The sequence below is a fragment of the Haliotis rubra genome, unplaced genomic scaffold, assembly GCF_003918875.1.
Source record: "Haliotis rubra isolate DU_JTF1 unplaced genomic scaffold, ASM391887v1 Scf587, whole genome shotgun sequence".
Classification (NCBI taxonomy): Eukaryota; Metazoa; Mollusca; class Gastropoda; order Lepetellida; family Haliotidae; genus Haliotis; species Haliotis rubra.
Genome location: NW_025767287.1, coordinates 479,517 through 500,984, shown reverse-complemented (window position 1 = coordinate 500,984; position 21,468 = coordinate 479,517). Strand labels below are relative to the sequence as shown.

The 21,468-nt window shown below is 40.8% G+C and overlaps 2 protein-coding genes across 2 annotated transcripts in view; one reads left to right on the top strand and one right to left on the bottom strand.

Moving 5' to 3' along the window:
* The window catches only part of LOC124254921 (acyl-protein thioesterase 1-like), a 57,004-nt gene extending 50,303 nt beyond the window's left edge, over positions 1-6,701 (bottom strand). Inside the window, exon 1 of the mRNA XM_046688765.1 lies at positions 6,465-6,701. Within this exon, the coding sequence (XP_046544721.1) occupies positions 6,465-6,641 (177 nt within the window). The 5' untranslated portion in view covers positions 6,642-6,701. The remainder of the gene's footprint in view (positions 1-6,464) is intronic.
* Positions 6,702-6,948: 247 nt separating this feature from the next.
* LOC124254919 (NIPA-like protein 2) overlaps positions 6,949-21,468 on the top strand; it is a 43,318-nt gene continuing 28,798 nt past the window's right edge. The window contains exons 1-2 of the mRNA XM_046688762.1: positions 6,949-7,126; positions 21,238-21,289. Of these exons, the coding sequence (XP_046544718.1) occupies positions 7,091-7,126; positions 21,238-21,289 (88 nt within the window). The 5' untranslated portion in view covers positions 6,949-7,090. The remainder of the gene's footprint in view (positions 7,127-21,237; positions 21,290-21,468) is intronic.

Sequence of the window (21,468 nt, the reverse complement as noted above, 5' to 3'; positions counted from 1 at the left end):
GTCAGGCTGCACCCAGTGCAGGTAACTTTTATTGTCAGGCTGCACCAAGTGCAGGTAACTTTTCCATCACATGTGCTGTTTCACTTTTATAAATTTCCTGTATTAAGTTAGTCTTTTCCTATTGTGTATTAAGTAAACAATCTTTGTGGCATTTCACGGAAGGTCAGTGGCCACTGTGTAATATATAACTTGTAATGGTTAACAGGTTAACAAGTTGAAACTGCGATAGAAAAGAAATTACAACAAGAATTGAAGGTGGTAGTTCAGGATGAAGTTAAATGTCAACAAAAACATGACCAGTCAACCTCTCTTGATATCGTGCTCTGTAGTTGTTCAAACACACAAATATTTTCATGACTCACTTTCACCTTGACATGAAAGTCATTGTGTATGAAATATGCAAAAATAGAAATAAAGAAATTCTTTATCAAAAAACACTCAAGAGAAACTTGAAAGTCGAGGAAGAAAATCCAGTGAACCACTCTTGACAAGCTTAACATGCAGTTTAACGTGCTGAAATCTTCAAAGTGTCGCTGTGACCTTGAAAATTAAGTGAACATCCGCAAAATCGACTGAGCCCTGCACCTTCCTTAAATGAAGCTTCTTGTTGAATATGAAGAAATTTCAGAGAACAGATCTTGAGACATCTCGTTGACAAGGGTAAAACATTTAAGTCCCCTTACGACCTTGACATAAAGGCCAAGCTCACCAAACCCAAATGAGACCTTTCGCTTACTGTGATGAACCTAGGTACCAAATATGCAAAGATATTCCAATTCGGATGGACGGAGCCTATAACTATTTCCCCTGAATATCCCTCTCAGTCTGCTGATATGCATGAACATATTCCACATGTTTTTGTGTGTTCATTTAGGATCTATCAGTTTAACAACTCAGGAAGTTGCTGGTTATTTACATCAAGATGACATGTAATGATACAGGTATTTCCATTATGACCACCAGCAACAACTGTTAGTATCATAATCACCATAGAATAACATCGCTGATGGGGGGAATAATCAGCAGGTGCAACAGTACTCCTGATAAACTTAATTCACCATGACCCAATATATTTGACATAGCACCAAATTAGCAAGTCATCACACTGTACAACCTGTTAAGTTTGCACCTGTATTCCCTTAAAAATGTCCATTTACAGGCATCACACAAACATATATTTCAGTATAATGAATAATGCATACAATGATGCTATTTGTTAATTTCACCAGTATATGACATGTGTGAGTTTAAGCAATGCTTAGCACGTGAAGCAGCAAATTAATAATTAACCGAACAGGCATTTTAAGCTGTATTATACATTTTAAACACCTATTCATTTGTGTAATAGGTCCCAGCATCAGTACCCAGCATGAATGATGATTTGTGAGGAAATACTCAATGGCTCACAACATTATCTGGAACCCCAGCAAATTCATACAAGGAATCAAATAGAGAAACACATATTACCAAAGACAAAGGAGAAGTAATAAACACAGGTAGCAGAAATTCCTACATACAAATAATCAATTTGCTGTGACCTAATACAGATAAATGATAACTCCACACCACAGTCACACTTACAAGTTACATAAACAGTACTGACACTTGCAACAATTCAGGTCATATTGATTGACTTCCATTTACGCTGAATGCTTGGTGCTTGTCACAACAATAGCCTGGTCTCATAAACATAAGGTCACACCAGTGTCAGCATGTTACAAACAGAGAATGATGTTTTTCTTCTTACTTTAAAAATGGTTGAGATGGAAATAGATGAAATAATTTATGGGATATTTATCTGAGACATTTCAACCTTGCACTCAATGCACTTACTACACCGATTTAAACTACAGTCTTAACCATGACAAAATATTTTCTCTTCAGTCATAGGCCCCCATTATTGATGAATGACGTCACTAAGATGACAAATGCACCTCTACAGAGCAAAAACATTAGTTGAAATAACCAAATTTTGGAAACTTGTACGTAAATGGGAATTTGTTCTGACATCTGCTGCAGACCTGGAATGGCCTCTGTCACCCCAAGATATAGCCCTGTGAACCTACTCTGTTTATCTGTTAGCTTTTGGGATGTATATCCATTCAACCATATATAATTTACTCATCAAGAACTCAACTCCAAATGGGCCACCGAGAGTAACATGCTTCCATGGTAGGTATACAGCGGCCAAGACATTTTATAACCACTGAAGATTGTGTCTTTCTTGGCCACTTTTGTTTGGACAGTAGAGTACCTTAGTAAGACTAATCTGAGCTACTATATCGTGTGATCATATAACTTCGATCGTAACATAACTTCGATCGGCCATTTTGAATGCTTATTCTCGCGGTTATGACGTTATCTCGAGATATGACGTTACCTGGCGCTTTGATCTTCTGCCGACACCGATTTTTTTCGCCTGGACCAAAATATGCTTCGTGACAAGTTAACCAACGTAAGTTATTGCAAATATACTACAAAATATACATAACCAATCATAGATCACTAATGTAACTTTTTCGACCCATATAAAATGCAAATAATTACGTAATGACATGAAGTATATCTGTGTGAGACCCATCGTCTGCTTTGTTTACCTTGTCACTATAAACGTCACATGACCTGGGTCCGGCAGCTATTGCCGAATTTTAAAACTATGGAAGCCCAGTAGGGCCATCTCTTATCCTCTTTGTACATAAATTTCGTACGTTTCATGTGAGTAATAAAGGAATGCAGGTTGGTATAATTTTATTTTATAGGTTCTGCTTGATGGAGAAAAGACTGGGAGAGGTCAATATAGGCAATATTTGTCTGAAGCACTTGATAAGGCCTACACTGCCGTTTTGGATGGCATGGCTATCAGGAAAGCTGCCAGTACATTCTCTGTTCCCTTTGCAACACTCCATGATTGTATAAGTGGCAAGATTTCTATTGACTATTGTACAGTTGGACGGGACCCGCTTTTGTCTATGGAAGGAGAAAAGGGATTGGTGTCACATATTGATGCTATGGCCAACTTTGGATATGGGTACACTCAAGCGGAAGTTACCACTCTAGCTACAGATGTTGCCATTCATCTGGGAAAGAAGTCACATGACGACAAGCCCCTATCACTTCAGTGGTTTTACAGTTTCATGAAGAGATGGCCTGACCTACATGTGAAGAAACCACGTTCACTAGAACTACAGCGGCTTAAAGCAACATCTGAAGAAACTGTAACATCGCTACTGGCGAGAGCTTGGACACATTATGAATGAATACAACTTGAAGAACAGCCCTCATCGTGATCTACAATGTTGACGAGAAAGGTCTTGTCGAGAACCACTCTCCTCCATCAGTCATTTCATCCAGCCAGTCTACACCAGTTGCAGTTTTATCCCCTCGATCAAGTACAGCAACCGTTATTGGTTGCGGAAGTGCTGCTGGACAATCCATTCCACCATACTTTGTCTTCAAGGGGCAACGGATGCGCGATGACCTGATGACAGGATGTACATCTGGATCAACCGGCACCGTTAGTGATTCCGGTTGGTCAAACAGCGAGATTTTCCAGCAGTACCTACAGGACCATTTCTTGAAACATGCTGTCGCGGCATCTGCAGATTATCCACTACTTGTACTATATGATGGCCATAAGTCACACGTATCTCTTCCTCTGATCAACTGGGCACGTGATAATCACATAATCCTGTTTGTATTGCCGGTACATACATCCCATGTATTACAACCTATGGATGTTGGCTGCTTCGGACCCTTTGCCAAGATTTATAACAATCTACGCCACAAACATATGCAGGACCATGCATCAAGCTCTGTTGACAAGCATTCTGTGTGTGAACTGGGTTGTAGAGCATATAATCTCGCACTAACACCAGCAAATTTGCAGTCTTCATTTAGGAATTTAGGAAGTGTGGTATATATCCCTTTGACAAATCGGCGACAGCTACGATCAACTTTGCGACGTCTACTGTTTTCAAGTCGCCAGTTAGTGATTCTAGGATGTCTCCCAATGAAGTCAGTGGAATCAACAAGCAGGGATCTAGGTCATGAGATGAGACAACTGCAGAGGAATTCTTCAAAGACAAAGAAAATGTACTCTCAAAGAAATCTGTGCCAACTAAAAAAAGAAGTTCTGAGCGCCGTGGTCAGGGGAAAGGCGATTACAGAAGACAGCGTTTTGGAAAAGATCATTTCCCACAAAACTGATAAGCCAGCACCAAAGAAGAGGGTCGGCATTTCCAAAACTAAAACCAGTGCTAAGAAGTCTGCTCGAAATCTACTGATGTCACGAATTCTCCAAAGCCAAGCACTTCGGTGTTACTTCACGAAAGTGTATCATGACGACTCGGAGATAGTTCATTGACAATGACATCAGTGAGACAGACTTATGCTGTAAATGCAAAAAAATTGTACCTGATGCACTTCGAGATTGTGTCTCTCTTGTTTTTACTCCATGGGCACAGTGTACACACAGTGTCAACACTGGGTACATCTTCTTTACGGTACCCCCATTCGTTCTGTGCGGCGACACTCAGAATTTTGGTGCCCCTGTCACGACGAGATCGAACAGTGACTATTTTCTCAGTGTTCAAACATGTATGTAAATTTGTGACTTTTCATCACTTATTTGCCGTTCTGGTGGAAAACTTGTTATTTCACATTTTGGGCACCTTTAGAATACAGCACCACAACTTCTCGTGAGGACGATCCCTGCCGTAGGTCACGTGTAATTAAGACAAGCAACCAGTTTGTGAGAACCGGTCGAACGCGGACCCGTGACCTTCGATTGTTAGCCCCGACAGCTAACCGACTGAGCTAAAGCACACACTGTTGCACAATGTGCAAATTTATCGAGTCATTCCTGTGACGTCACGGAAATGAACGGAAAGAGTCGAATAGGTCACGGACAATTACGAAGGTTTAGGGTAGACTTGGTGTCTCGTGATTTTATTCTACGGACAATTGCCGAATGGACCCGATGCCTTATTTGGCACACTCGTCCCATTCCGTAATCTACAAGATAACGTGTGAGGTGGAATGAGCCGATATGCCTCAAACTGAAAAGGGTTGTTGACGTCAGGCGTAGATTTGGCGGTGCATGCATGAATGACGTGCTTTTATATAAATCGGAGATTTTGTGACAGAAAAGTGATGTAGGGAACACTGTAAGGATAATGTGGATCGCATTAAGGAACGAGGGATCCTAGCCTCTTGAATTAATCCTAATAAATAGAATGCATTGACTGAACCGGCACAAACATGACTGACGTGTCCAGTGTAATGCATTATTACCGCTTCAAAAAATAAGATACTAATAAAAAAACTTTTCTATGTGATGGAGCAATTTACAAAATAACAAAAATATATATGTAAATTTAAAAAATATAAAATCCAATAATACACAAAACATAACACCTCAGCACCCCGTAATACAAATAAATATGAGCGTATAAGTGAAAAAAAGAAAATATTAAACTGGTGCTTGCAAAATATTGCGCATCCGCCGGAATATACCTACTGGAAACTCTCAACATCATTGGGCTTATGCAATGACATAGATCATAGAGATGAAACACCAGCGAGCGGAGCTTATACGCACTCGCTGAGCTGGACAACCGTGTTGCCATGCAGGCATCATAGGGCATTGTTTCGAGAACGTGCTTTGGAACAAAATCACATTACATTACGTAAAAGGATATTATGACGTATTTTTAAAATTTGTGGTGCTGTATTCTAAAGGTAGGCCCACATTTTTAATTAACTTGAAATAACTGTGGACGTTGTGACTGATAATTCTGACGACAAGAGCCTTCCCTACATTCCTATCCGCGAAGGCTGCAGCCTAGCCAATCTGATAGAAGTTATGTGACATCACTTCCAGCAACACTGTTTTGATATCGACAGTGGTGGGCACGCCATGCGAGATTCGCGCAATGGATTACTATCAATTTTGGACATTAAAACCTTGAATAAACCTATATGAAGGTAGGATACCCGTGAATGGTAGCATATTGCTTATGTGATCGAAGTTATATATCGCAAGGATATATTGCACTTCTGCTTCTAATATGTCTCACATGGTAGCAAACCATTCTTCTTGTTGACAAGTGTTGATGAGATCCGCTAGGAATTTACTGAAAATAGTGTACTAAATGTGGCAACTATATTTTATGAGAATAATAAATTTGTTTACATAACAAAAAAAAAAACACCTGTACCAACAAGCGGGAAAAGAAAAATACACATGACAACATTTCCCATCCATCCCCCTCACTCGCCCGGAAAAAGCAGGAAAAAATGAAACATGGAAACAGAAACATTACATGATCACACTCATTTTGTATGCCATAAATTCTAATTTGGTGGGGGTGGGCATCAACAACAAACGGGCATTTTTGGTAAGCCTAATGTAAATCAAATATAAGAATCAATATTGACTTGGTGATGCTGTATTTTGTACTCACTGTTCCTTTATGCGGAGCAGAAGCTGGCGGAACTACCACTGGTGGAGGCATTTCTTGGGAGGAACTCGTGCCCATACACACGATTGACACGCTATTGAATTTAAGAAAAGAGAAGAACGAATGTTCTGATCGGCGACTCAATTTTTCACAGAGACGGTTTATCAGCAATACACACATGTAACTTGACACAGAATCCTCTCATGAAAATCTCGTTCAATCCTCGACAAAGTGCTTGAGAATGAGCGAGAATGAACTTGAAGCTAGTAGATCAACAACTACTTCTACATAGAGAAGTATATTTTCACATCTTTTCTTAAATGTGACTTTAAAATGTTGCTATAACTTTTTATGAATGAGATAGATATATGACTATATCTATGGATTTATTTACGAATAATAATGTATTTCTTCTTCTTTTTATACAGTTGCATCTTACAACATAATATTAGTTTTCCAAGTAATGTCATCTACATAAACATACGGTCCAACATGGCCGCACATCGTCGATCAGTGAGAAAATGTCAATAGACTGTGTCTTTGATTAACCGAATCCCTGCAATTGAACTCAAACGTATTCACAGAAATAGGTTATTTCGATTAATATGCACTGAATTAATTTAAGAAGAATGACAGATTCATCTGACGACACAGTTCATGATCAGGTGAGCTTGTCAGTCTTGTCATTTCAGCCTGCAAGATCGAGTGAGCAAAACACTATTTAGCCTTTAACAGTTGTACAAATACTTAGTAGTCCGGGTGTATTTTGTCTATACATAACCATGAATATGCCTGAAAAATGTATTGCCACGATCGCTTCCCTACATACGTTTCCATTGAAAACAAGTCACAGATAAATATTTAGAATACTGGATATGTACACATGGAAATAAGTATCGCAACACCTATGGTTTTTATAGCCATTTAGGTTTATATCATAATTATGTTTCTTTGTATGATTATTTTGACCCTTCATGCACTCCATGCATTATTTTTAGCAGGTTTTACGGGGCTCATGATTCCTGCGTATTGGATTCAGAAATTTGATGAAGTATCCCGAAACTAAAATCATGTGCTTGTTGCAGAAGGTGTCCACTACAGAAGGAGTCTATTTTTGCCATTTTTGCTTTTCTCAGACAAAACTAAAGTTTTCTTCGTTCTTTTTGCATTTAGATTTGTTGTTTAATTGATACCTTGTTTATCCAGATAGTAAGTTAAATTGAGGTTTGGATATGGTATTTTGCTGTTAATGATACCATATCCATTCTATGAAAAATGCGGGGTGTTGCAATAACTTTTCCATGTGTTAATTTTTTAATCTGTTTATGTGATGTTAGTCAGTTAGAATTAAGTCAAATTTGTGATAGGAACTCATGCCAGTGTATGTCAGAGGTAAATTGTTGTTTGATCCGCGCATAAGATGACGTTGACAGCAGGATGATAGGATAGAAAACTGATAACATATCCTTGTGTTATGAGTTTTCAGATGGTTGAGAACATCTGTTGTTTTCTATCACAACTGTAAAACATGTCACTAACACAAGCTATCATCTGAGTAATTACAATGTCTGAGTGGCACATATCCCACCTTGTAATTACAACAGTTAACACTGCCTTCTGAAAAAATATGATGTCCCCAAAACATAAAATCTGACAATACTGACAGTCATGAAGGGATTTAAGTGTAGCTGTAATACCTAATTATGGGAGGTAATTGTTGAAAAGCCAAAACCAATGATTTGGTCAGAGTTGTATCCATTCAGCCTGAAGACAAAGATCTTTGATGTGTTCCACTTAGGTCAAACCTGTGAGTACAAGTATGGTGGTGACAAACCAACAGTTTCAATATTCAGGGCTAGCCTAGTGCCTCAGGACACTGGACCACCCCTGCCACCTGTCGTAGTGAGTGAGTTTAGTTTTATGCTGCACTCAGCAATATTCCACCTATGTGGCAGCAGTCTGAAAATAATTGAGTCTGGTCCAGACAATCCAGTGATCAACAGCATGAGCATCGATCTGCGCAATTGGGAACCGATGACATGTGTCAACCAAGTCAGCGAGCCTGACCACCCGATCCCCGCTAGTCAGCCTACACGATTTAAAGCATGGGCTACTGAGGGTTCATTCTAACCCGGACCTTCACGGGTATCATACTAATGGAGCTGCTTCTAGCACTGATGACATTTATGTTTGTAAGTTTGAAGTTCACCCTGATCATGTTCCCAGGTTTGTCTTCACCAAACGTGTTGTTCATGGATTTCACCAAAGGCCCCTGTCATACTAATAAGGCTGCTCCAAAATCTTTTTAACTTCATTTTCTTGTACTGTAAACATCATCTCCTCAGCTGAAGATAGGATCATATAATCTGAACCTGCATGCCAAAGTCTTGATATTTCTTGTAAACAGATCTACTGATTGAAGATTGTTGACAGCTGTGAAGTTCAATATAGACAAGTGGTAGGTCTCTTGAAACATCTATATCAGCAGACAGACAAGCGTAAATCCAGAGCAGTAGTCCCTCATCTCTACAACCATCCCTTATATACCTATTATACAGTTTTTGATATTTCTAGCAAAATGTACGTCACGCTACAATCATTTAGGAATTACTGGAAATTACGAGAATCCCACCGTCTTCCGCCAGAAGCAAAACAAAGGGAGGTAACTCTAACTTACTCTTAACAGGTGAATTTCCCCGGGGAAAGTTTGACCTAGGCCAGATTCCCAGGCCAGGAAGAAATGGCCTACTATACCGGGTTAAAATTGGTCATCAGTAACCCATGTTTGTCGTAAGATTGAATAGTCGGGCTCGCTGACTTGATTGACACATGTCATCGTATCCAAATTGCGTAGATTGTTGCTCATGATGTTGATCACTGGATTTTCTGGCCCTGACTTGATTATTAACAGATCAAAGCTATATAACTGTAATATTGCTGCGTACTATGTTAAACAACAAACAAGTAAAGACACTTCCCTGAAATTGCCAAACTGAATAAGGTATTTATGTTTATCATTATGATAATACCTCCTCCTTTGTTGATATCTTTGAGAATTTTACTACTTTGGGTTTTGGGGAGTTTTATCCCTCGCGCAACGCTGCTTTTATGGGTATTAAAATGGACTCGGTCCGTCGTAAGGCCCGTCTCAATCGTCTCAGATCATTCGCTGGGTCAGTCCGCCAGTCCGTCCGCAGGTAATATTTGTCTTTTTCCGAGCAGAACTCTAAAACCGCTCAATATTTCTTTTTCACCAAACTTGGCACATACATGGATCTGGTGGTGTACTGGTGCCTTTTGGTAGTTTTGGAATTCTGAATTAAATATTTTTGGCGTTTCCATGGCAACAAGTTCGACTTTGACTGAAATTAGTGGTAGTGCTCTTTTCCGGAGCAGAACTCTAAAACCGTTCAATATTTCTTCACCAAACTTGGTACATGGATAGATCTGGTGGTGTACTGGTGCCTTTTGGTAGTTTTGGAATTTGAATAAAATATTTTTGGCGCTTCCGTGGCAACAAGTTCCACTTAGACTGAAATTGGTGGTAGTGCTCTTTTCTCCGAGCAGAACTCTAAAACCGTTCAATATTTCTTCACCAAACTTGGCACATAGATAGATCTGGTGGTGTACTGGTGCCTTTTGGTAGTTTTGGAATTCTGAATAAAATATTTTTGATGTTTCCATGGCAACAAGTTTGACTTAGCCTGAAATTGTGGTAGTGCTCTTTTCCGAGCAGAACTCTAAAACCGCTCAATATTTCTTCACCAAACTTGGTACATGGATAGATCTGGTGGTGTACTGGTGCCTTTGGTAGTTTTGGAATTCTGAATAAAATATTTTGGCGTTTCCATGGCAACAAGTTTGACTTAGACTGAAATTGGTGGTTGTGCTCTTTTCCGAGCAGAACTCTAAAACCGCTCAATATTTCTTCACCAAACTTGGCACATAGATAGATCTGGTGGTGTACTGGTGCCTTTTGGTAGTTTTGGAATTCTGAATAAAATATTTTTGGCGTTTCCATGGCAACAAGTTTGACTTAGCCTGAAATTGGTGGTTGTGCTCTTTCCTCCGAGCAGAACTCTAAAACCGCTCAATATTTCTTCACCAAACTTGGCACATAGATAGATCTGGTGGTGTACTGGTGCCTTTTGGTAGTTTTGGAATTCTGAATAAAATATTTTGGCGTTTCCATGGCAACAAGTTCGACTTAGACTGAAATTGGTGGTTGTGCTCTTTTCCGAGCAGAACTCTAAAACCGTTCAATATTTCTTCACCAAACTTGGCACATAGATAGATCTGGTGGTGTACTGGTGCCTTTTGGTAGTTTTGGAATTTGAATAAAATATTTTTGGCATTTCCATGGCAACAAGTTTGAGCTGAAATTGGTGATAGTGCTGCTTTCTGAGCAGAACTTTAAAACCTTTCAATACTCTCCTTCCACTTTTCTATATACACACCTAAATATTTCTATATACACACCTAAATATTTGACATAATCATAACTCAGAGACATAATCATGAAGAGTATTTTGCCATTAAGTGGGGATATTGATGACTTTGTCTCTTTGTTCAAAACTTGGCAGATATTTGAGACAGACCTTGAAGTGGTGCCTTTGCTATTTACAGATTTTTGTCATTTATATGTTGTTTGGTTTTCATGGAAATGATTTGGACTTAGTCCCAAAAGGAAGGGGTGGGTTTCGTTTCCGGAGCACAACTGGAAAGCTTCATAATATCTTTCAGCAAAACTTGGCTGATATGTGCGCCAGATGCCAAAGTGGTGCCCTTTGCTATTTGGCAGATTTTGGGCATATTTATTTTTCCCAGTTTCCTCTGAAACGATTCAGACTTAGTCTCAAAAGGGAGGGGTGGGTTTTGTTCCCGGAGCACAATTCGAAATGCGTTCAGTATCTTTCAACAGAACTTGGCAGATATATTAGGCAAATTTTGAAATGGTGCCATTTGCTCTTTACAGATTTTTGGCATTTATGTTTCTCATGATTTCCAAGGAAACGATTTTGATTTAGTTTAAAAAAAAGTCAAGCTGGACTCAAAGTAACTGTCAGATGATTTGTTCTTTCAAACATGTTTTTTTCATCCCCCGCAACAACGAAGTTACGGGGGTTATAGAAACGAAGTTCCATCATATGCGCATTTACGTCCGCAGCGCCCCGCCACATTTTATCCAAAGCATATCTCCTAAATTATTTGTGATAGCTTAACCAAACTTGTTACACATATCAAGCTCATGATTCTTAGATGTGCCTTTTGGGGGTTAGACCCAGATGTGAATTTTATTTTTTGCGGTTTCCATGGAAACGTGACTTAGGCTGTGACTATGAGGATGTCATCTTGTCCGGAGCAGATCTCCTAAACTATACATGCTAGCTTCATCAAACTGTGTACATATGTCAAACATTCACTATCTAGCAGTGGATACGTTCAGTTCGGCGCTTTCTACTTCTGTGATTGCCCATATGATTGGATATGCATGCACCACTTGTCTCCAGTTCGGTACTTTGTCCTGGCTCGGTGCTCTCGTACCTTCCTGTGGTATCTACTAGTGTTGAGTTCCAGTTCAGCGCTCTCTACCTCTGCCTCGTATGCCGTCCTGGCTGTTTATGGAGCGCTTGCTACTAGAGCACCACTTGCTCCTGATTCGACCGCCCATGGTGGTGTAGTGAAGCAGCCGTCCGCGAGAGCTGAAGGTCGCTGGTTCGATCCCCCGACCGCCAAACCAAAAGACGCAAATATGGTACTTGTTGGTCCCTGCATGGCGCCGGCATTAATGGGTACAACAAGGACTGGTCGGCTCGGAGTCAGTATAATGTGTCTGAGTGGGGTATTCATGCTTCACTGCGGCATGGTATCTCAGTGGGCTAGCACTATAAAACCAGCTGGAAGTCTGGGGCAAGTACAAGCAGCTGCACATACAATAAACACGCGATGCACGCTGCCATATGAGCCGGTAAATATTCTCAAGCACGACGTTAAACCCAATTTCACCTCACCTCACCTGATTTGGCACTTACTATCAGAGCGCCACTTGCTCCCGGTTCGACGCTTACTGGCAGAGCATCGCTGCTCCCAGTTCAGCTAACTGTTGAAGCACCACTTCCCGTCAATGCCACTTGGTTCCGCTTGACGCTTGCTGGCAGAGCCTACTTTCTCCTGGTTCAACGCTACTGGTGATACCCACTTGCCTCCTATGCACCACTCTCGCCCTGGTTTCCGGCACTGAATGTCGTAGCCCCTATTTCCCAATATGCCGCTTGGTCCTGGTTCGGCGCTTTCGTCAGAGCTTCACTTTAAGCTGCCGGTGTGATGCTTACCCAGTGTACCACAGTCTTCCAGTGCCGCCTATTGTTTCAACGCTGCCACCCTTACCAGGTCATCCACACCCCATGCCAGCCTCTGGTATACATTGCCTTCTACTCGGTACTACGCCCACACATTCGCCGGACCTATTTTACCGGGTTTCCTGGGGATCCGGCTTTCTGAGAGTTCTATGCCTCGACCTCTTGATTTTTATGCCATCGCTTCACGCTTGTCGAATAGCAGTGAACACCTTCGCACTATGAAACCGGGTGATTTCAGATCTATCACTTTTTCCACCCTCGGCCCCTGCATTACTCAACTGGCGCTTCACTTTGATGAGGCGCTGACAACCCCAGGAAGGTTAAGGATGGATTCACGCACCTCAATTCAACTTACGGCTTCCCATGTTCATGGGTTTTCACGCTGGCCTCAGCTTTCTCTGATGATGACATTGGCGCCTGTTGGGTTCTAAACAAAGGACTTATTCTCTCTTTTTGGTTGAAGACCGTGAGTTATTGCACCTGGACTGTGCCATTAGGAGGATCCTAGCTCCCCTCAACTTGGTGTTGACTCGACTGAAGCTGTGGCTATGTCTGTCTCGCATGCAGCTTCCCCTCAACATGCTTATATTCGGCCTGCGATGGTGTTGTTACAGGAGCAGTTCCAGACCATCTTGGAATATGTGGCCCATTTTTTCTCCTACCCCACGGCAGTTGGGCGCAGGGGCCCGCTTCACCAATTTATTGGGATGATAGATTTCAGACAGATCTGTTCCATCAACCTTGGTCAGGCAGAACACTCTTTAATGGGGCTATAAGGGATAGAGCTGCTAAGGTTGGTCAGAATGCTCATTTGCAAGTGTCGGTGGAGCTGTTGAAGTTTCAACTATTGCAAGTAGAAGATTCGTTGCATCAATGGCGGCCAGCTACCTATGTGCCGTCCAACCCAGATTCTTCGGGATCTTCGAATTCTTTTTCAAGGAAGAGGTTCGAACAGAGGACGCCCAACCGCCACCATCGCTCACTTTTCTACCAGCCCGGTTCCAAGCAGTCCCGGCCAATCAGAGTGACCCAGAAGCAGTGACTGATGATATCAGGAGCACGAGCTGGTACTTCCGCCCAATCGTGACTTATCAAGGCTTGCCCAGTGGGCGGAAGATTTGGGATTTATGCCCCCAATTGGACCATCTTGGACGATCCATACGTTCTCTCCACTCTGTCCAAGGGGTTTCAACTTCCAGTCATCGGCAACCCTCCTCTCAAATTGTTTCCGGAGCACAGGACGTATCTCATTCGTCAACTGACTCTGCTACGATCTCACATTGTTTCCGGAGCACAGGACATATCCCATTCATCAACCCGAAGAAGGATTCCGACAAGTTCAACATGAAGGTTTTCAACTACAACCACCGCCTCATTTCCGTATGGTCTCCTTAGCCTTACTAAAGACTATCATCAAACCGGGGAATTACATGGTCAGCCTGGACCTTCAGGATGCTTACCTTCACATCCTGATCTTCCTGGACCATCGCAAGTTTCTTTGTTTCGTTTCAAGGGCACCCACTACCAGTGTCGGGTGCTACCGTTTGGAATTTCTTCATCTCCATAGTTATTTACACGGGTGACAAAGCCCATCACCAGCTTCCTTCATCACAAGGGGATATTGTTTGAGACTTACATCGACAATTGTATCCAGGCTCAAGAGATTCTATGATCGTCCTCTCTCATGGTCCGGTCGGACAATGCAGCGTTAGTGTGGCAGCCGGATGGGGTCGACAGGGTGGCCTCAACTCCTGCATTGGTCACACCAGCTTTTCTCCCCGCTGGTGGACAATCTCAACATCTCTCTTGTTCCAGTTTCAATCATATTCCAGGAGGAAGAACATGATTGCGATTTTCGGGTCCTGGCCGCCGTCCTCCCCTGACAGAGTGCGGGAAACTACATCCTCAGGTGTTCCAGACCATCTGCTTTCTGCTGACGAGACAGTGATCTGTCTGCCACTCTTCAAACAACCACCAGTTACCTCTGTTCGTGGTTCTCCAATTCCGGACCCTCTTGCCTGGGGTCTGGACGCTCTAGCCATTCTTTGGAACGACCTAAACGCGTATTGTTTCCACCAGTGGCCCTACTTCAATGCATACTACTGAAACTACGCACAACTCAGCGGATGTTACTGCTTTTGGTCGAGCCCTATTGGCCAGAAGGTGGTTCGTCGATCTACAAGAACTGGCCGATCCAGATCCTGTACCACTTCCCGAACATGTCGATCTTCTGGTGCACCCGCACTCCGATCAGCTGCATTGGTCTCCGCTCACACTTCATCTGCACGTTTGGTGCATCTCCATAACCTGCTAACTGTGAAGGGATATTCTCAGCGTGTTGCTACTGCCATCACTACAGCGCATCGCCTATCTACTTGGTCACTCTATGATCACAAGTGACAGAACTTTGAAGCGTATTGCAGGGCCAGAGGTATAGCTTCTCCCACTACTGTTTCGCAGCAGTTGGTGGCAAAGTATCTCCAACATCTTCGTACCTCCAAAAAGCTTAAGGGTTCTACATTGTTTACTTACCTGGCGGCTCTTAACACTGTTATTGCGCATGCCACTGGTGTGAAGGTATTGACTGTTCCTGAGCTCCAGTCTCTCCTCAGATCTTATAGACTTGCTGACCAATCCCGGCCACCATCTTGGGACCTTTCCATTGTGCTTAATCATCTTACGTCAGCGACTTATGAACCCTTGAAGGGAAAAGACTTTGAGCAGATAACTTTCAAGACCTTCTTCCTCTTGGCTTTGGCCACTGCTGCCCGCATTTCCGAGTTACACGCTCTCGATGTCTCCCGGGTGCAGTTTGAGAGGTCAAGACATGCTTAAGTCTTTCTTGTCTTGGTTTGCGGTGGGATTTCGTCACCAAGAACCAACTACCTGGACAGCCGGACCGCATGTTCACGATTCCACCGTTGTCCACTATCTTGGGTCCTGATGACAAGGAAGATCTCTCCCTGTGCCCAGTTTGGGCACTGAGGATCTACCTAGTTGCCTCTAAAGACCGGTGCAGTTTGCGTAAGAGATTGTTCATCTCGTTGTCTGCCTTCTCCACTTCAGAAGTCTCGCACACTAACTTGGCGTTCTGGTTTCGATCCACTATCCTGTGTGCCTATGCCCATGCCGACCTTCCTCCACCTTCTGCAGCGAATCCTCCTGAAACTCGGCCCCAGCTTCTACCATGGCTCTTTATAGTAACTGTTCCCTCAAGGCAATCATGGAGGGATGTTATTGGAAGTCAGATACTGTTTTCGCCTCACACTATCTTCGGGACCTCTCGGTCACGGATGTGGAGGGCCTACACCAGTTCGCCCTCTGGTCCTAGCTCTCAGCAGCTGCCATTGGCCTGTGCTCTCGCAGATGAAGCAGTCCTTCCAAAGATGTTGTTTTGCTTCTGTACAAAATAAAAGATCTAGATGTTATCTTGGCTTTTGTAACTTTTTTTTACTTTGGGCTTAGGACCACCTCGCTGGAGAACTAGGGGCTGACTGCACTGATATAGTTATGACTCTATAGACTGAGAGGCCAGTCTTGCTGCATGCAGAGGTGGTTGACATCTCGCCACTGACTTCTACTCTCTGAGCAATTACGCCAGTGAAGTGTTGATTTCCACCCGCGCGTGGTTTTCGCTGCTCCGCCTTCCTAAGTCCTTTTCTCACCTTTGGTAAGGGAGATTGGTACTGAATGTTGAAACGAGTTGAGTGCCTGGCTATTCCCTCTTCACTGCCCTCCAACGTAGTGTCTGGGGTAGTTTCGAAGCAGGGACTTCCAGATTAAGGTCTTCGACTTTAATTCACTGGGGTCACCTGATAAATCGCGGGGAGGCGGGATCTACTTGCCAAACTGCGTCCTTTTGTTTGTCAAAAGTTGTGGCTGAAAACCACATTAATTCGGGACCAACTCCCTAGAGTTTTTGTTCTGTGTAAACTAAGGGGTTATCAGAAGCAACTCATCACAAGTTCGGAGTTAGCATATCAGGAGTTGGTGCTTTCTCCTGTCCCCCTTGTGTTATGCGACCTCACGGTTGTAGAGTTGACACAGGGTAATCTGCGGCCCTCCAGCCAACTGTTGGATAATGCATACTGTGAGATAGGATAAGTTTAAAAATTTGAAAATTTTACTATTAATTGTATATATACTTATCCTATCTCATGTGATGGATACCCACCCGACCTGCCCCACATCACAGATTACCAGAAGCTCCAACATGAGAATGACAGGCACAGAAGGTGTGAAGCCCACCATTTCCGGTGGCCCTCATCGTGATATTCCTGGAATATTGCTAAAAGCATATTCACTCACATATATATACAGCATTAAATATTTTTTTTATCAATTTCCTATGTTCTAAATTACCCAAATATTTGCGACTTATATTTTGTTACATGATTCAACACATTGATGGCTTAATGTTTTGGTGATTTGGAACTTTGAAGTTGTCTTATATTCCTTTATGTGTTAAGATATTTTTGAATAATTGCCATTATTCTGTACTGGTAGTAAGACAATCAACTATGAAGTATCAAGTAGTAAAAATGCAAAACTCAAACCAATTTTCTCTGATGAATTACTTTGGTTAGATCAGGTGACCTTTCACTTCAACATTCAGGTGTAGGATACATAATGTGAAAGTTCAGATACTTTGTCTTAAAGTAGAAGTGAAATGACTTTATGTGGGAGTAATTGATGTCGAACACCGAACAAATGAATATACCAGGTTTTCTTATACTAATCGACTTTGAAAAAGCTTTTGACTCTGTTGAATTGAAATATATTGAGAATTGTCTTGATTTTCGTTATTTTGGACCCTCTATTACACATTGGATTAAGACTTTTTACAATGATATGAAGTCAAATGTTCCAGTAAATGTTTTTTCCAGTGAATTTTTTAATATTTCGAGAGGATGTAGACAAGACGATCTACTTTCCCCATATCTTTTTATTATCTGCACGGACAGAAATTTTTGCACACATGTTGAGGGAATATAAAAATGTAAACGGTATAAAATTTCCTGAGATCGAATATTTTTTTAACGCAATTTGTAGACGACACAACACTTATTCTTGATAGAATGGAAAAATGCTTTCAAGCAACCTTGGGTATACTTAATAAATTTGCTGAATTTTCTGGCCTTAAAATAAGCATAGAAAAAACTAAAATAATATGGATTGGTTCTATGCAATACTCAAGCATTCAATACTGTAAGACCTTCAAACTAGATTAGTCCCAATGACCCTTTACTTTACTCGGAATTCAGTTTCAACACAACCAGGCTGAAATGGTTGAGAGAAAATATAAAGACAAACTAAAACAAGTTGATAAGACAATGACGACGTGGTTAAGAAGAGACCTTACTCCATTTGGTAGAATTACTGTCCTTAAAAAGCCTTATATTACCTTCCCTTAACCATCTTTTTACCATGGTGCCAAATGTAAGAAGTGTTACCATTCAAAATCTACAGAAAAAATACTTTAAATTTGTTTGGAACGGAAAAACTGACAAGATCGTGATAACTAAATGCTATTATTCAATCGTACAAAGATGGGGGGCTAAATGTACCTTTAATTCTTGAAACAATACAGGTTCAATAACTCTCATGGCTGGGCAAAACATTAGTTAAACTTTCAAATATATCAAATCTTATAAATCTTGCTATTCCAAGAAAAAGTCTTCATCCAACAGAGATGGGAGCAAGCTATTTAAAACACACTATTATCCCAAATATCAGAAATGTTTTTTGGAAAGATGTTTAAGAAGTGTGGGTCAATATGCAATCTTTACAAACAAATGATGACATCGATACTGAAATTTCACAACAATATATATGGGCAAACGACAGTATCACCGTAGATCAAAAATCAATTATTCATAAACATTACTTGAAGGGAAATATTAAATTCATTAATGATCTACTGAACACAGATAGTAATTTTCTTACCTATGAGGAGTGAATTTCCTTACACAGTATTAAGACACATGTTTTAGAATATAGGGGTATCATCAATTCCATTAAATCATACTTACTTTTGAAAAAACTAACTCTGTGTAAAGTAGAGGAGCCATTTATTCCTAATAATATACATATTCTTTACAAAGAACGTAAAGGATGCAAGATTTTCTACTCTGTCTTGTTAAGGAAACATATATTGAAAGAAAGGCTAAACAGCCAGCTTAAATGGGAAAGGGATATCAACGTAGTTATATGAGAACAACTCTGGAAAGTTTTTAACTATATACCTTTCAGAACAACTTGTAATACACAATTCAGATGGCTTCAATATAAAATTGTCCAAAGAATCATTACAACAAACAAATATTTATTAACTATAAACTGACACAATCTGCTTCTTGTACATTTTGTAATGTTACAATCAAATACATTATCCACATATTTTATGAGTGTGTACGTGTGAAAATGTTGAAAAATACTGAAATCCTGGATTGAACAAGATACAGACACAAGATTAATTCTGGATGCAAAACATATAATCTTTGGGTATAAAGAAAAGCGAAATGATGTATTAAATATGATTATCATCGCAACAAAATACTATATATTCAAAGAGATGTTCTAATTCACATCCGTAGTTTGCTGGATTAAAGAATTACCTACACACCCTGTATGAAATTGACAGCCTTTTCGCACTGTAACTATGGTAAATTCTTCACCTTTTGGTCATCTTGCCAAAATTACTTAACATAAATTACAATAACAATGTATTCTTACAGCCTACGGATTATCTACCACTCGTGTTCATACTTTGTATATTTATGTACCACAAATGCAACAATTATGTACCCATCAAAAAGAAATAAAGTGAATATAAAAAAAAGAAAATAGCTATTGATGCAGTTCAAGTTGAACTTCATAGTGGAGGTGTAAGCCATTCTTCTTATGATACTCCCACATGACCATGGGTGTATCAACAAGCGTAGCCAAAAGGAGATTTCTCATTACTAAGGACACAGGGTTAGATTCAACACAGCTGAATTCCTTCTGAAAAGCTGTGATATTGCAGCCAAACTGCTGAAAGTGACATAAACCTCAGTGACTGTAGATGACTATCTTTGATACATTTGTCACTCAGGAAGTATGAAAGCAATGTGTCTTGTTGTCATGGTTTGTGTGATGTTTATGTACTGACAACAGTCACCATCAAGTCTCCAAAATGAACCATCAATGAATCATCAACAAACTGAATCATTCACAACTATCATACTTGAGATGTTGTTGATGCCTCTCAACATCAGAAAACTTTCTGCATTGGTAACCATGGTAACAGGAAGTTATATACTTTATTATTCCCAATGAAATCGTGTATGGCAATACAGTCCACCAGTTGTTGGTGTTTACCTGGATAATATTGTTAGTGTATAAGCCAGCTTATTACCTACCCTGGGTGCAGGACACCTCTTGTGTGGGTTGAGAGGGAAGGATTCATGTGTACTGCAATGTTTCCTGACAACTTACAGTTCTTTGTGTTCCGTATACAATTTATACATGACCATGCCAGGATTGTCAGCATTTGACATAAAGGTACATTTTGACATTTATGCTTGGAATATGTTTAAACATGTTACATATAAGGTTTCACTATATTTTTGTTTAAGCATTTCTGGGTTTCACAACAAGCATTAACATGTATATTTGATGCAATTTTCATCCCAAATACTTATAATAATGTCTTTAACAAGTCATTAAATCTTCCTCAGCACTGGTTCCTTTGAAACATATAAGGGACTATAGCTATAACAGACTGTTCATGTATTTCACTTTTACCATCATCACACATGACATCTGCTGCAGACATGGGGCTGAATATCAGGCTGTCAACTGGTCCATGTAAATTCCTGAATGGAGTTTGTTCAATGATGGAATTTTGCCTGCTTCCTAATGCTTCCAGTACGCATATGTCATTGTTTACAAAGGTCATATTGTCATAATGTCCAGTTTCATAGCCTTTCAGTACATGACTGTTATCGTGCACCTTCTGTTAGTAATAGGAATGAATGGTATGGGAAGAATGGAATATTTTGTCTTTTTAACTTTTTGCATTGTATTTTGACATATTGATCATTTATTGTCAGTTTACAACACTTAAGTGGGGGTAAAATTCCCCTCAACTTTCAAGCCAACAAGATTATAATTAGAGAATATCAGACTCTGCTGACACCATCCAGACAATACCTTTATCATGTTCGGCGTCCCTTATATAATCATTTACCTGGGCGACCGCTTAGTGTCAATCAGCTCTTTCTGTGACCAGTAACATGGCTGGTTGGAAATGAATATGTTCAAAATTTTAAAAAATATCTCCCTTGCTTTTGAGATTATTCTAAATGCCACCTTAAATGCCGGTAAAAAGATATATAACTTGGTGTTTTAATCTGACTTGGTCTGTGTTTCAGGACTTGTTTGTGGGCAGTGCACTAGCTTATTGGGGCAACCTCCTGATCAGCGTCTCCTCAATCTGGTGAGTCAGTACTGCATGTGTCATGTGATCGTTAGCACCTCCTCAATCTGCAGGTGAGTCAGGTAGTGCATGTGTCATGTGATCAGCATCTCCCCTCAGTCTACAGGTGAGTCAGTAGTGCATGTGACATGTGATCAGCATCTCCCCCTCAGTCTACAGGTGAGTC